The 17,485-nt window shown below is 41.0% G+C and overlaps 3 protein-coding genes across 6 annotated transcripts in view; 1 reads left to right on the top strand and 2 right to left on the bottom strand.

Moving 5' to 3' along the window:
• LOC127606362 (profilin-2-like) overlaps window positions 1–17,485 on the bottom strand; it is a 437,001-nt gene that overhangs the window by 31,792 nt on the left and 387,724 nt on the right. The window lies entirely within an intron of this gene.
• LOC127606306 (arf-GAP with coiled-coil, ANK repeat and PH domain-containing protein 2-like) overlaps window positions 1–17,485 on the bottom strand; it is a 395,843-nt gene that overhangs the window by 115,668 nt on the left and 262,690 nt on the right. The gene's annotated exons all lie outside the window — the stretch shown is intronic.
• The window catches only part of tsc22d2 (TSC22 domain family 2), a 28,480-nt gene continuing 15,822 nt past the window's right edge, over window positions 4,828–17,485 (top strand). Inside the window, exon 1 of the mRNA XM_052074557.1 lies at window positions 4,828–6,998. Coding sequence (XP_051930517.1) covers window positions 5,503–6,998 — 1,496 coding nt within the window. The 5' untranslated portion in view covers window positions 4,828–5,502. The remainder of the gene's footprint in view (window positions 6,999–17,485) is intronic.

Genomic DNA, 17,485 nt, shown 5'->3' with positions numbered 1-17,485 from the left:
ACTGCCTGGGATGGGCTCCAGCACCTGCTGCGACCATTGTGAGAATAAAGCGTATCGGAAAATGGATGGATGGATGGATGGATAATTACTTTACTTGAGAAAAATCAACACAATACTCAATTCAAAAACTACAATTATTGCTTAATACCGGTAATTAGATCAAGTGTAAGTTTGTTTGCCCATCCATTTTATAGCTTTCTTTTTTTACTTGCATATTATTATCATTGAATATTATGAGCTTCCAAGATGTGTATTGAGGTGCTTTCCATTTCCAAGATCTCATGATTTTTTTTTGTTTTTGTTTTATACAGACAGACCTCGTGAGTTGGCACTCGGGCATTATGTAACCATGTAAATTCAAGATTAGTGAGTCATGTCAGGCCAATAATACTGTATGGCATAACAATTTCTCCCCCGACTCCAGGATGTCTGTCCACATCTTTTAGAATAAAGTACTGGAAAAATAAATGATAGATTTGAGTAGGAGCGTGCAGAAACCTTTGGAGCGGCAGGCGTTCAAAGTTAGAAGGTGGCACATAGAACAAACACCTAATAGAAACAGTCTTTACTAAATTAATGACAAAGCCCACTTGAATCTTGAAGTGCTGAATTGAAGTAGCCCATATTCATATTTATATGAGCATCCATTGAACTCTTGATCACTTTGCACAGAATATTTGAAGAATTTGGCACAATCTTTTCTTTAAAAAACATTCTCCGTCTATTCATTTTGTATCGTGTTACTCTCATTAGGATCATTGATGAGTTGGAGCCGATCACAGCTAACTGGTAGCGAGTCATTCGTAGGGCACATCAAGACAAATATTCACAGTCACCAATGTACAGTTTAGTACAATTCAGTCTCTGATGACAATAATATTTTGAGGAAGTGGAAGGAAGCCAGAGCAGCTGGAGAAAACCAACGCAAGCATGGGGGGGAACATGCAAACTCCAGACAGGAAGGACACGGGTGAGATTTGAACCCCACAACCAAGTTGCAGCCCACAAATATTAATTAATAGTTATCAAATGGATATATTTTGTGGTTTATGAACAAATAGTAAAATAGATAAAAGCTTCAGGTATATCAAGCAAAGCATATCACCAAATTGATCAGAACTTTGTGAAACAAGAGAAGGAGGGAATGAACTTTGTGGTGGAGATAAACAACTAATCATTTGATCCCATCACAACTACCATCACAAAGGAGAGAATGTCATGCCCCCATCTTGTGACAAAACTTTCTGCGGTCAAATGGCCACTTGCTCATACTAACAAAAAACAAACAAAAAAGTAAATTGTAAAGCCACTCTGTTAAAAGGACTATTTCCTATGGTGAGTATGATGTTGAAAGCTTGCCCAAATAACATCACCGTCATACTCGCGCCAATCTCGGCACGTCTTCAAAACAAAAACTTGGAAAGAGGTTATCAACAATGAACATCCATTTTTATATCGAATAAAATTTGTGCGCACAGACACACACACACACATAAAAAATTGGTAACACCAGCGAAAATAGACCATTAAAGATGCTAAATTTAATATTCAAAGTTTTCGGCAAATCGACACACTTTGGGAGGTACATGTATGTAGACCCAGGATGGGCAACTGGCTGCGGCCAACGGGCCAAACTTTGAGTGGCTCTTTGATTAAATCCCCTAACCCCAATAAAAACAAGAAAATTCTGATGAACACACATTATATAATCCCTGTATTAGAAGGGCTATATGCCCTGGACTTTATGATAGTAGTTTGACATGCCGTAAACAGCTGCTACGAGGTTACGAGAGCAATCCCTGCGTTCAACCTCAGAAATATTATTGATGCTACCGTTTACGCTGGGCCGTACTGTTTGCGAGCGACAAGTAAATCGTTTTCTGATAACTGCAAGTACTTGTGTGGACATGGGATTAATTGACGTTCCCTATGGAGAACATGGAAAAATGTGCAAAAACATCCCGGAAAAATCTGAAAATATCCAAAAGTCAATTATCTGGTGTGGTACCCAGGGGGCGTCCAAGCATATTTCAGGGCTGGGGGTGGAATGGCCTCGCGACCGCCCCCCTGTCCCCGCCAGTGAGCGAGTGTACTTCTTTTATTTGTGTTAGATATGCACAACTTATAAGAAAACACCACATTCTAACAAAGGATAGACTTGAGAAAGACTGAATTAATACTTCATCTTAATTTGAAAAACAGCAGGTCAAACCACAGCACGTGACTGCGAATTGCAGTTCAACCTAGTCAGACCTGTTGCTAGGAGCTCTGTTCTTCAGAGTAGAAACGGCTGACTGCATTCAAATGAGGCAAGTAGGGAAAACAATCTACAATCAATGCACAGCCCTGAAGATAAATATGTTAATTGGTAATACTCAAACTGTTTTTGAAGTGACAATATACTGTAATTATATAATATAAAATCTCTCCCCGATGACCCTATTGTACGGATAGACATGTGTTCACAAATTTAAGATTTTATGTCACTTTATTATTCCATTTTAACTCAAGCCAGTTTTTTTGTGGTTGAATTAGTCTTACTCGGGTATATTACCCTTCCCAAAATACCGTTTTAAAGTTCAACCCAGCTATATGGGGCAACATTTATTTTTCTTTTTTCGTCTATTTGATATTCATTCCCTATTTCCCTACAAAGCTTTTAACTTTACACAATCCATTGGGTTGAAAATTAAGTTTATCAATAATCTTATAACAACAACACCATCACCGTTGCAAAGTAACTACATAGTGATACCTTTATGTAAACGTAAGATGTGAAAATTCACAACTATGGAAATTGTATTAATTAAAGTCATCACAACTAATAAAGTAATACGTAAAATCATACACTTCAATCCTAGGCGGGCGCTTCCACTGATTGAAATCCAAAAGCTACTGTCGGCTAAGAATGTGTGTGACTACCCTTGCCTTTTCCCTTACTTTTGCTTCCCTCTTGTTCTCACTCCATTTTATTCTCCCTCTATTTCTGAAGATACTCTGCTTGTCTTTTTGGACCTGCCCCACCCTTTGCTTTGAAGCAAAGGAGTGCTGGTGCTATTTCCTCACAAAAATGTACAATTTAAATTTGTTCAGTCATATGATCATGGAACTTGAAGGATGAATATAATGATCACTAACTGTATATATGCACATGAGCGGATAGTTAATACACAATTCGAGCCAGTGCTATGTGCCGTTGCTCTGTGAATAAGTGAATTAACTCGATATCTGTTCACAAAAAGTTAACCGTAATATATAAAGTATATCAACCAAGTTAAAAAAGGGAAGAAAGCCAAACAAAAAGTTTACTCTCATTCCACTTTGCTTGTTTAACTTCCATCCACAAGAATTGCGTCACATCCAGAATGTGGCTTCATGGGAACTGCTTTTTTCTTTTATTTTTTTAGAGACCAAACCTACCACAGACAAGTGGAGTGGAACGAGATATTGGGACGCACCATAAATGATGTAAAAAAAAAACCACACATACAAAAAACACATTTCAATTGGTTTATATTTATATGTAGGGAGACAAAATGAAATCTAAGTGATAAAGAAGGTAGTGGCATCCAGTTGGTCAGTTCGCACATTAGTCGCATGGTTTGGAGGTTGGGGGTTCAAATTCAGGCTCTGATCTTCATATGTGGCGTTGGCATCTTCTGCTATGCTTGCATGGGGGCTCTCCGGGTACTGCGGCTTCCTTCTACATTTCAACGGCATGGATGTTAGGTTCATTGAAGACTCTAAATCAAGTCTGGGCAAAACATGGTTCAGAGGCCACATTCGACTTGTCAACAGACTGTGATATACTCTCAGCGTGACCATGAAGTCAAAACGTAAAATACACTGTGATTTTATTTTGAAAGTTGTCTTTTTATGTGCACACATATGGACGCTTGTAGTCATAGCGGGCAAGAGCTACGACTTGTGTCTGATGTGTTGTATTGCTCTATTTTGCAACTTATCCGACCCATCTAGCAACAATTTTTCGAAAAAAAGACACTTGCAAAAATGAAAACAATGGTCCTCAGGCTAACGATTCTTTTTTTGCTGTACTCATAATACTGTACACAAATCCATGGTTTCATATCCTATACGTATTATAAGTCATAACTGTATCACTATATGTAACTGTGAAAACAGTAATACAAAGTATTTTCATGTGCGCCCGTTTGCAAAATGAGGTACCCAACGCTGCTCTAAATTGTTCATGAGTGTGAACAGGTGTGTGTCTTTATTAAATCAGCTGAGATAGGATCCGTCTCACCCTTGACCAGAGTGATAATAAGTGATGTTTTAAATTGATGAATGAAATAATGACAGTGCATTTCCATTTATTTACATCATTAAATGTGTCTCTGAAATTATTGAAAATTTGACGTGGGGACATTCGGGATTCGTGAACAATTTTAGTACACAAAAAAATACATTTTACAGACATTTTTGTGATCATATTAAATTGAGGACCATAAATGTTAAAATGCTCTCACGATAGGCATTTTGTTTATTTTCTGGAAAATATTGAACGTATTTTCATGGGGGCGGAATAAGTACAGATGGCTAGAAATAACCCCATATTTTAAAGCACCTTCGATTTATAGCCTTTACACATAATGTTGTACTCGCAAAATGAAGTTTTCCGCATACAGTATACCGTTTAGGTTAAGAAACTAATCGGAAGTGACGTCAGTCCGGAACAACTTTTACATTTTAGTAATGTTGATTTGTTTTGTTGTAAAACTCGCCGTTAAAGGAAGTTATTCAGGGTAAAGGTAACAAATTATTTTTATACTTCGATTATTTAAAAACATTTCTTTCGCTTGCAGGAACATGCGTCTGACCTTTCTACCCAGGATGCACTTGGCTCTTGCCATCTTGTCTGGTGGAAGAGAAGCGCCACAGCCAAGCAGGCAGGCAGTAGCAGCAGCAATAGCTAGCAGGCATCCAGCAACCGTGAGCTTCCAGTTGCGGTGCTCTTGTGGCTATCTGTCAGCAAACAGCCACAAGTAACTTACGACACTTATAGGCCAAACTTCAACGACTTCTGACTTATTTTTTCCTCTACGCCGCTGGACTATACTTTCTACTCGAAGGGGCCGACTGGAATGTTTACATTATGATTCCACACCTGTTGGTACTGGGGCAGGCGAAACTAGCTCACTTGAGCTAACTCGGCTAGTCGGCATTTAGTAAAAGAGAGAGAAGTGGACTAACAAACCCGGGCCTGCCTCCGACTGAAGTCCCGGGGGCAGTCGCTGAACTGCTCGCACGAGGGTCTGCTTGTTGCGGGCTCCGTGAGACACAAGGACGGCTGACCGGGTGTCAGAGAGAGGCCGGGGAGGCGTTTCAGGAGGTTGGGAGAGTCTTGGACCGTGCCCGTGACTTTTCTCTTGGTGTACTGAGCGAGAGGAAAACGGTATGGAAAAGTGCTGTGGCTGTACGTCTCCGTATGTTGACCTCCTCCAGTGAATTTATTAGGAAAACGGAACGGGGCTTCGTTTCATGTGGGAATATACTGACTCGACAGAGCTAGCCAACATGTCAAAAATGCCAGCGAAAAAGAAGAGTTGTTTCCAGATCACGAGTGTTACGCAGGCTCAGGTGGCAGCCAACAACACCGCAGACGACACCGAGAGTCTAGACGACCCGGACGAGTCCCGAACGGAGGACGTGTCTTCGGAAATATTCGATGTTTCGCGAGCTGACCTTGCTGTGTTTGACAGGAGCTCGTCCGAGGAAACCTTAAACAACGTGGGAGACACCCAGGAGGGTCAGGCTCCTATGACAGCTCCTGTCAATGGGGGTCTCGGCAATAAAAGTGCATGCGGCGGTCGTGTTACCCCGCAGCTTTCCACAACAAGTGTGCCCGTTATTCCGGCTCCTGCTGCCACTGTCTCTACCACTGTCACTCCTGCGAATACCTGCAGCTCTCGCTTCAGGGTCATTAAACTAGACCATGGTACCGGAGAGCCCTTCAGAAGAGGGAGATGGACTTGCACTGAGTTCCATGACAGAGACTCTGATTCAAATGGAAATCGGGCTGTGGATAGCATCAAACCAAATGTAACCATCGATCACAGTATAGAACGGGACAGTGGACTAGGGACCACCATTAACACCATGGTCTCTACCAGTGCTTCCTCCTCACAGGCTTTGGAGAATACAGTGGATAGCGGCCACACGGCGACACATGCCACTCATTCTTTTGAAGCTGTGCAGCAAGGCTTTGGCTTGGTCCCCCAGATTGGGAGTGGAGCAAGTGCCTTCCAGCCCACAGGGTACTCAACAGCGATGACATCAAAACAAATGCAAAATGCTCAGGTCACTATGCAACCTGCTGCTCCACAAACCTTCCTCTCAAATAACCTCAAGGGTGTGCACCAAGGTTCCCTGCATCAGATGTCTCCCATCTTGCCTTCTGCTACACAAATCCAGCACTTTCCTTATTCAAACCATCCTGCAGGCCAACCAGATTACCGGCAGCAGCACTTGGGTTCAAGCACTCCTCCCATAACTGCTCACTCTGTGGGCCCCACATCTCTTATCGTGCCAGCTAGTTCAGTAGCCCAGGGCCTCGGTGTTGATGCACCCACGGCCCAGGGCCTCCTACTACACATGGCACCAGGAGCCGGTCAACAGCAGCAACAATTGGTCAACCCTACACAGCCCTCGGGAGGGTTAAGCCTTGCCCCCACGTCCGCCCTCGCCATAGGTGTCCTGAATGTGCCCGTCACAGTGCCCACGACCACCAGTACCCCGACGGGTGGGGCGAGTCAGGCGCCTGGCAGAGGAGGAATCAGCCCAGGCCTTCTCGCTGGATTCAGTAAGCAGGCAGAAGATGGTCGGCCCAAATCTGAAGTCCTACCTCATCCCAGTGGCAATGTGGTCCCAGGGAAAGACAGTATGAAGCCTTTCATCACAGAGGGTCTCGGCCTTCCCAGTCCTGCTGTCAACAGCTTCTTTGGCATCCATTTAACCATGGATGGTGATGAGGACAGGTAAGAGGGTATTTTCTAATTGGTATTATTATAAAGAAGGATTGTTTTCTTGTGCAGATAGTGTGGGTTCAGTTTCTAGACAGTGACGGTGTGGATGTGAGTGTGAATGGTAGTCATTTCTATGGGTGCCCTATGATTGGCATTCCAGGCTAATTTTGGCTCGACATCCGTGCCCTGCAGCTCTGAACGAGAAAAGTGATTCTGCGATATTGATGGATACATTATTTTGAGAGTTTTAATCCATTTTAAATGTATATCTATGTGTATATATCTGAGTTTTTTTCAATTTAAATGCAGTCATTTCTTTCTACAGCAGTGTGGGCATGATCTTACATGCTTCTCTTTTCACTGCAACTACAATTAGGCCCCCTGAAAGTAGCATACTGTGTTTATTCTTCAAGAGCCATTGAACAAAATATGCATTTCCCGCTGTTTTAAGGAAGAAGGTCACAATGGGTTCATGTGCCAGTGTCACTGGTAGAAACAGGAGGAATTTTCACTCTGTGTCATGTAAAGGGGTTTCAAGCCTCCGATGGAACATATTCTTTTTTTTTTGTCATTGTCACGCAAAACTCTTTCCAGCCATAAGAGGGTGTAGTTTAGGGACGTGTTAACAAACAATGTGAACAGCAGCAAAAAAATGTAAAAGCCTGATTTTTATTTTTATTCTCTAGTGTGACCATGAGAGACACCATTATTCCCTTTTAGCATTAAAACTACACGAATGTTACATCTTGACTTGCTTACAGTGCCCCTTCACATACACACAACAGCTATTTTTAGGTGCTGTATTAGGGCTCTCATACTGCTTGAACTAAAATGTCACACTTTCTTAGTAAGAACCAGCTGAAGAAAAAGATGGTGGTACCAAAAATGACCTGGTTGGCATATCTTAAGTTTGTGTATCCTGTATATACTTCACTATTCTGCAATGTTCAGTTCTTCAGTGCTAAATCAAATGGTATAGCTAGGAGGAAAAGTTGGGGTTTTCGGGGAAACAAGTCTGCTCTATATTTTCCTCTGTCTCAATACTGCTGCTCATTGTTTAAATAGATAATTTATCCCTGCCGCAATACTGCAACTGACTTGATAAATGTGCACGAGGCAGGAACTGTGTTTGGGTTGTCCATGCAGATAATCATGAAAGGAATAGCCGGTACCCATTTCTTAGTCGGGAAGACAGAAGCGGGAGTGATGAAAAGTGGACTGACATTGCTGCACGCCTTTGTAGCTATGACAACATTGGCAGCAGGACAGGACATTTAATTGGCGAGGAGAGGGGGAGGTCATTTTTGCATTACTCACACACACATGCACACACCTATGAGGATCACAGCGCGCATCTAAAGTTGTGTGTGTGCGCGTGCGTGTGCGGGAGGACGTGTGCTCTAGGGTCTGGTGCACAAAATCAAGACTTCAGTGTCTTTGTTGACACATCAGCATAGCTAGGTGTTGATTTGTTTCTTGACTCAGATTTATTTGTTCTTCACAAGATTGTCTAGCCATTGCACTTTGTCAGTCTTGTCAAAGTTGTAATAGTTTGGTGTCACCTTTTCTGAAATTTGTCACAGTCACTTGCCTTATTAAAGATTGTCAAATTGTTTGTATTTTTAAGGTTCCATCCAGAAATTACCTGGGCAGTAACAGTACACTATATGTTGGCATTAGACAAAACATTGCCAAGTGAATGTAGGTAGTGTATTTTTATATTCCTTTTAGATTTCTAAATATATTTTATTTAATAAATTTCCATATTTTTTTAACACATACCTCAAATTTGTTCCAACTAAATAAATACCAGCATCACAAAACTACATGCACGATGTACAGTAACATTAAAGAATCAGTTAAATATAATCAACATAATCAAATCTGTTACTATGCCTTTGTTTAGAAATAAATAAATACATTTCATTTATAACAGGATTTACATTTCAGGTGCTACATTAACATTAAAAACAAATTATAGCCCCAATAGTTTTCATTAGTTTTCTTGGTGGAGTGACTCCAATTTGCTAAACATTTTGTATATTTTATAGCATGAGTATGCTATTTAATACTTCAATAAAGTACAACCAAACTCCGTTATGCTCCTACCACCTTATTAAAAACATGCTGGTGTGGATGCATGCTTCATTATCTTTTAAGATCTGGCACTTGTTTCACAATGTACAAGATATTCAAAGTGTATGCAGTTGTAATCCGCCTGCAAAAACCCTGTTTTTATGATGATGACGACGTAGAATGCAGCTAGAAATGCATATGACTCCAAGTAGACTCCAGAAATGATTTTTTAAAATATTTTATCAGACAAAAGGCTTGCACAGTGGTGAGATGACTGAATGTGCACATGTTATGTATTTATAGTATCGTAGATGCCCATCCTTTCATTCTCGCTCTTTGGCAGTTTGACAGTCTAAGGGGGAGTGTGTGTGGCTTGGGTGCAATGGAGAGTCCAACAAGGGAAGGGAACATGTATAATGGGTGCTAAATGGGTTGCTGCCATGGCGTGGACACAAGGGAATAGCTTATTTTCCACTGATAGCCCGGCTGCCTGAACATCCAAGGGACAAATTCCTGGAGCCCTGAATGGATTGGATTGTGTCAGCTTGAGCACTGATTTTGGCTGAATGTGGCTAATTCAAAATACAACCCTTGCCTACTTTACTCCAGTTGATCTTCAGCACAATATTTATTTGGGATGTTCGAGACCACTTTTTTTTTCAGACCAGTACTAGAATGTGTATTCAATTCTTGACTATTCACCGATACCAAATAACTTGCACCATTCGTACTTTTTATATATATACAATTTCGATAAAACTAATGGCAGATAATTTGAAAGAAAACAGTCACTCTGTAAAACAGAATTTATGTTCAAAATAGAACACAACTCATTGTGATTTAGAGTTCATTTGTAATGAATTGACAAAAGTGTGAAATAAAACTAATAACTCAATGAGTTTTAGTCTTTGTTCAAAATATCTTCAAGTACAAAATAATACTTTTTCAACTGTTAAGGATTCCACTGTGAAGTTGGAAAATAGGTTGATGCAGCTGATAACATCACAATGTAAATATTTCATCATATAATTATATTGGTGAATATTTCTTTAACCTAGTGACTCGTATATGTGATTGGTATTGTCAGGCCTAGTAGGTTCTCAATACCTGAAATAAGGCTGGTATTGGCCCGATACCACACCCTCAAATTGGTATTGGTGATTTGTTAATACTACAAAACAATATTTGGAAAAGTGCTAAGGTTGATGGCCTCCATCCATCCATCCATCCATTTTCTTATCCGCTTATTCTCATGAGGGTCATGGTACTGTTGGAGCCTATTCCAGCTGTCTTTGGGCAGGAGGCCGGGTACACCCTGAACTGGTTGCCAGCCAATCGCAGGGCACATATAGATGAACAGCCATTCCCGCTCCCACTCACACGAGGGACAATTTAGAGTGCTCCATTAACCTGCCCTGCATGTTTTTGGAATGTGGGAGGAAACAGGCGTACCCAGAGAAAACCCATGCAGGCACGGGGAGAACATGCACACTCGACACAAAAAGACCAGAGCCGGACACGAACCCTGCGTCTCTGCACTGTGTTGTAAATGTGCTAACCAGTCGCTCACCGTACCACCTGTCTTGAGGCAAAATTGATTACTTCACACTGTTGATTTAGCCTCAACTACCGGTAGTTGAAGAATATGCCATCAATAATTGGAAGTTGAGTGACGTCCACTCTCTATTTGAACCAACTCCATTATTACATACCCTAGATTTATATCTCATAATATGAATTCCACCCACTAATCGTGGGAGACGCTGGAGCAGTATGAATGAATTTCTTAATTGGTTTGTCTAGTCCACCTTAGTCTTGGGGAAATCACTCCATATCCCTTTGCTGGTCCTGAGTAGAGATCCAAGCTAATCAAATTTGTCGCCTTCAGCTATAGACCACATACAGTATGTTAAAGCTCCAAACGCTGTCGTGTTTGGAGAAGTAATGATTGCAGCACTCGCCTGATTATATCGCCAAGGTGTCTGGGTTCACGTCCAGTTAGATTCACCCGGCCAAATTGAGTTCACAACGAAACGCCCACTGTTACGAACTCTCTTTGTAGTGAGAGAAGGCTATTGAATATGCTGCATGCTGTTCCAGGAATAAGAAGTGTGTGTAAACCGCTGGTGTTTATTCGCTTTTCCAAAATACTCTGAAGCCAGAACTGGTTTGACCCCTCTTTTGAGTGATTAAAGTATGTTAGCTATGCTCAGCTCATTTCAAGGGGAGTCCTCAGACCAAAGAAGGAAAAAAAAACTGTTGACAGCTGCTTGTTACCAGCCTGTACTTGCTATGTACTGTAAATGGAGCTATGTTGAGCCATGTGTGATGTTTCAGTGTGAATGTTACACCTCCGTGCTGTATGTTCACAATCAATTGGCAATCACCAGTTAGTATGAGGGCAACTTTGATAAAATCTCATCCTGATATCCGAATGGTAAGGATAATATTATGGTGCAGTGATATATCTACTTACGAAATTAATTGTTTCTGGAAGAAATGTCAAAAATGTTGTAAGTAGACGCGCGTTTTCCATGTAAATGCACCAATCCGTCCCAGGCCTCCCAAAATTCAGACATAAATGTTTTATAAAGCATCAAAATATGTCACAAATACATGTTACAGTTAGATTATTGCATAATAAATGATTATCTACATTACACACATACCATTGTGCATAACGTAAAAAACAAAGAAAGAATAAAAATGATGGCCATTTAACTTTTAACTGCGTCCTCATAATTTTTTTTTGCCCTCTTTAGTTAATGTTCACTCTCAGAAGTGGTTTTGCCTGGCGTTTTGTGAAGAAGCGATCCAAGGACGTTTGCTTTTAACAATCCTTCGAAAATGTCCAAGACAAAACCTCAGCATAGTGATCTCACGGCTCACGTCTGAACTTTTTTTCTGTGTGATTCACATTTACGTCAAACTATCAGAACACCTCATGACCTGAGGGGCGAATGACGGGCGCTGCACAGACACATATCTATCTATTTATCTAGCTACACACATAAACACACATAATACTTAGCCAATGGGATTCCAGGATGATGCTCGGTAATAGCCAATGTCAAAGCAGCTATCAATATGTTGCATTCAGGAAAAGCTGAGCTGCGAGTAGCAGCCCATACTGTATTTTTTACCTTTCGTAACAAGAGGCAATATTTTCCTGCTGAGGTGTTTGGTAACTTGAAAATTTCGTATCAAGAGACATTCGTAAGTAGAAGTGAGTTCACTGAGACGTGAATTGAATTGAATTGAATACAACTTTATTGTCGAATAAAGAGACGTGCAAATGGACGAGAGTAAACTAGATACTAGAGTTGTGTAAAAATTATGATTTCCAGTACTCTGTAAGGATACACTGGAATGTATAAAGCCCACAGTTGTACTTTTTATGGTGGTTTGAAGGCTTTTAAAGGATGGACACAGGATCTGATCTTCGGCCTCACTTTCTCAAGTATCATGAAGAAGTGAAGCCGTTTCTCTGTGGAATATATAGTTGTCGTAGCCATTTGCTCTCGAAGAGACGGACTCAAGGCTAGAACAAGAATCTTTCAGTTGCCTGCAACCCCTGGAGCCAGAGATGTCTGAATTGTTACTAATGAGGATGTGAAGAAAGCACATCAGCCAGCTGCAGTTGAGTCACCCATTCTTCTCTCTGTGCTCTCTTACTATCAAAGGGTATCATCGACTGAACTGATTCACTGGTGCTTCTGACTGTTTGCCTATTGTGCGGAATCATGTGGGATTTACCACAGACATTTTTCTTCAGTTTCAACATGCAACTCTGCATAGTCAACCTCTTTTGCTTTGAAATACACAAATATTTAAATTCATCTTCAGAATAGTTGACATTTTCACTCAACCCATTCTTACAGTAACCTCATCTTTTTTCCAACCATCTCCAGTCATCAACACTTTACAGTTTAATTTATGATACTTCTACTCTTCCTTAGTCCTTAGAACGTAAGTTTGAGTCAGTGAATATGACTCATTGTGGTTGGATGAACGGTTAAGTCACATCTAAAAAGGCGACCTCAGATAGATGGCACATTCCCTTCTCTCCACATCAGACCATCTAACTTGTCAGCCACCATTATTTGCAATTTGTGTTGATGCAACATGGTTTATACTGAAGTTAAAAGTTTCTGAAAATGCATTTATCATTTTACCACTAATACCAACATACTCAACTTCTGGCTTCTCGCTTATCAAAGAGCACATTTCATCAAAGACTCTGAAGGCAAGAAAGACCATCTATTGGCGGGTATCGGTGCTATACCAAGAATCCCGTTCCAATATTATTACTCTTTAGTTTATTCCATGGCCTTGAGATGTTGCCAAAGACACTACATCACCTCTGGCCGCAGAAACCAAAGTGTCAGATAAGCATAAGCTTTATTTTAAGCAAAGTTAACTTTGGGACATTCGCACAATGTCCATAGGACACACCCAGTGTATGGTATGTCAAAGAAGTTGGCTGCGATTTGTCAGAGGAACCTGCTAGTCTTCGACCTGACCCAAGTATGAATGCCCAGGCACGTGTAAGACAACGGCCTGCCTGGGAAACACTGGATCAAAGCCAGAGTATCGTGTTGGATTCGACATTATAAGTTGGGGGGAGTGATGTCTCTTTTAGTGACTGTTAGAAAACTTTTAATCAGCAGTAATAAAATTTTAAAAAATCTCTATTATCACGGTATCGGTAACAAAGATAAACAAAAAATAGTGCATGCTGTATATGCACTTCTTAAGGCATTATACATTGTATTTCAACGACAAAAACATAAACTCAACAACCAAATGCACTTTTTGCACCTTGTAAACTGCAACCAAATAGAATCAAATATAATCAACACTCCACAAAATTTAAAAAGATGACAATTGACTCAAAAGAAGTGTTGCAGCCCTTTGCAGAGGTATCTTCTTCGATCTTGAGTCTTAGTTCAAAGTAAAAACAACAATTCCCACATTTACTGAAAGGCAACTAACAATTCCGAGACACTAAATACGGTTATAGTGAGAATTAATATTTGAAACAGTAATATAAACCAACATTTTGACGCTGTTTTATAGGGGTGTGCATCTGTCAAAGAAAAGACGATTCGATGCGTATGGCGATACATGGGGTGCAATACAATTTAAGCACAGTACATTTTAAAGTACAACACGTGTGGATTCGGTTCAGTGGGACTACGATTCGATAAGATATTGTACAGCTTAGTTATAGAAGGTGAGACGTTTCTTGTTGAAAGTAGGCATTTAACAATATGAATGAGCTTCAAATGCTCTTCAGTACTGTAAATGAAATAGATAAAAACAATCAACCAAACGGTGGCATTTCCTACAAAAGCGATTCGTCACTCAAGAGCAGAAGTACCGTATTTTCACGACTATAAGGCGCCATTAAAAGTCTTAAATTTTCTCCAAAATGGACAGGACGCCTTATGGTGCGGAGCGTCCTTTATATGCGCTGAGTTCCAAAATCTGACTGACAGCCGACACGCTGTTTATATAGAGAAAAGGCGGAAGTGACTGTGTGCCAGGCATGCGGGAAAGAAGTCGGCCAATCAGGGAAGGGTGGGCGTGTATATATACATATATGGAGAGGGAGAGAGAGGGAGAGAGGGAGAGAGAGGACAGGCAAGCTAGTCCGCCAATGGTGAAGGGTGGGCGTGTAAGTTGTATAGAGTGTGGCAATGTGCATTGTTGCAAAACAACTCCGGTTTTGGTTTCTAAGAACCCCTGAAAATAAATTCGACAAAAAGACACGCCTACGAAGCTCAGTTCAAACTTAAAGCCACCGGTTATGCTTTTGGCATGCGTGCCCATCTCACAGCAGCGGTGAAAAAACAAGTCAAGCAAATGAACTCTGAGCGTGCCGTTATTCCCGGAGGCTTGACTAAAGAACTCCAACCGCTGGACATTGGCATCAACCGGGCGTTCAAAGTAAAGTTGCGAACAGCATGGGAACAATGGATGATCGGTGGCAAACACAACTTTACAAAGAGTGAGAGGCAGCTCTGTTCTTTACTTTCAAATGTGGGAAAGCTTCACACGAGAGAAATGTTGACTTTGCTGTTGCTACTCCTTTCCGCTCGGCAATGCGTAGCAACTCACACTAGCGTGTGATGCATTCAATGACAACTGAGATGTGCAGTCCTCTGCTTCTGATACAGATGATGAGGACTTTGATGGATTTCTGGGTGATGATTGTGAGAACATTGTACGATGGCTAAATAAAATACACCCGAACTCAGTTCTGCTTTCGTTGCCTTTTTAAAAACGTGTTTTTAGCTTATCTGTATGTCTTGGCATGCTACCGTATGCTTCAAGCTAACGTGTTAGTGTGTGCGCATGCATGCCGTATGTTTAAGCTGGCGTATGTTTTACCACTGTAAAACTGCGGCCATTAGTACGGTGCGTCCTGTGTATGTGTAAAATACAGAAATGTCACCCATTAATGAGACTGCGGCCATTAGTACGGTGCGTCGAATAGTCGTGAAAATACGGTATATTGTATGTACTTTTTTAAACCTTTATATACAGGAAGGGTCTTCCAAGCCCAAAGCATTTCTGTTAATGAAATTCAAAGAAACAAATCATCAGCAATTGATCTTGTGTGTAATGTTTTCAGAGCAATGGAAAATATTCTAAATTTATAAATTGAACCGCTGTAACTGGCCAGAAACTGCTGTTAAAACTTTACCAGAAATCTTAGTTCCAAATGGAATTTATTAATAATGATAAAGGGTCAACAAATTCTCAATCGAATGGCTAAGGCCTAAAAAATTGTTGACTTAATGCAATTCTATCATCAATCTGCTAATTGGAAGTTAAAAATTCTTGATTGTGTTTTGATGAATCATGCACTGGTAGATGCAGTTGAGGTGAAATTGTGAGTTTACTATTTATTTGCCTGCAATGAGCAGTGGCAGACCCAAAAATGCAAATATGACCGATTTCACTCGGCCATCATCAAATGAATGGATGAACGTGAACCCAGTTGAGCATACCGGGTGACTTTTCTGCGTCAGGCTGATGATTTTACCAGCTGGCATCCTGCTGAATGATCCACCCATGATGACAATATACTGACTCATCATAAGTCACGTGATGATGAAAACCATTTTTTTCCCCTCATGTGAAAGTGCTCAGATTTGTGTGACATTGTCTGTCATCGTCTGTTTATCTTCACAAAGGCAGCGGGGCATGCTGGAGCCTATCCCAGCTGTCTTCGGGCAGTAGGGGGGGGGACACCCTGAACTGGTTGCCAGCCAATCGCAGAGCACACAGAGACGAACAACCATCCTCTCTGACACTCGCACCTCAGGACAATTTTGGGTGTTCAATCAGCCTGCCATGCATGTTTTTGAAATGTGGGCGCAAACAAGGACCAGGGTGCCATGCTGAGGTCCTCTGGCACGGGCCTTTCAATACCTTCCTCAATATACATGGTCTGGCTGCATTCAGCCATTTTGGTCCCAGCTATGGATTAGGTTGCCAGAGGACATCAGGTCCGCAGAGACTGTTGATATTTTTAAAAGGAGGCTTAAGGCACATTTTTTTAGCTTGGCTTTCAAATAACATATGTACTTATTTTAATTTCAAGCCTTTCCACTTATTTGTTTATTATTGTGCCGGTGTTTCCTCCTGGGGGGCATCCCCACTGGAAGGTGTGGTGGCTGTCATTCTTGTCAGCGTGGATTAGCTCCCCTTGGGTGCTCTTCATATGGATTCTCTCTGCCTTGCCATGTCTTTTTTAATATAGTTTATCACTGTGTGCGTGTGCGTGTGTGCCTATGCGCGCGCATGCTTGGGGAAATGCATCTATGTATTTTGGGGCAGGGGGGTTCCTCTTTTTATGTTGCAATTTTTAAGTTTTAATGGCACAGCATTTTGAGTTGCATTTTTATGTATGAAAAGTGTTGTATGAATAATGTTTGATTCAATATCAAAACAACCATTCAGGACCATTTTATCATGTCAAGTTACATAGCATTCTGTCTAACCATATACTGCTACAGCACAATGCCATGAGCTTTGTTTGATAACCAAACCCTGTTAAAAAAGGTCTGTATTATAAACAAAGCTTTTTGATTGACAAAAGGTTTCATTTCTAAATCCCTTGTCAAGTACACATCATGAGACCGCAGATTGGTCCTTCAGATGTGACAGTTTGGTGCAACTTTGCCTCTGGCATCTCACAAGAGACCTATTCTTGGCACTCTGTTGCAACATGGTAACTGAGCTTGTATTCATAGCATATTGTTGGGTGGATTTTAGTCAAAGTATCTCATTCAATCTCCGTGGCTGACTTTATTTCTTTTTCTTTTTTTTCCAATTGTTATATAATTTGAGGGCAGGGGACTGATGGTTGGAGGAAGAAAATGACCAGACAAATACATGACATGTTCAGT

This window comes from Hippocampus zosterae, chromosome 8 (genome assembly GCF_025434085.1).
Source record: "Hippocampus zosterae strain Florida chromosome 8, ASM2543408v3, whole genome shotgun sequence".
Lineage (NCBI taxonomy): Eukaryota > Metazoa > Chordata > Actinopteri > Syngnathiformes > Syngnathidae > Hippocampus > Hippocampus zosterae.
Note: the sequence above shows the minus strand (reverse complement) of the source record. Positions and strands in the feature narration are given on the sequence as shown.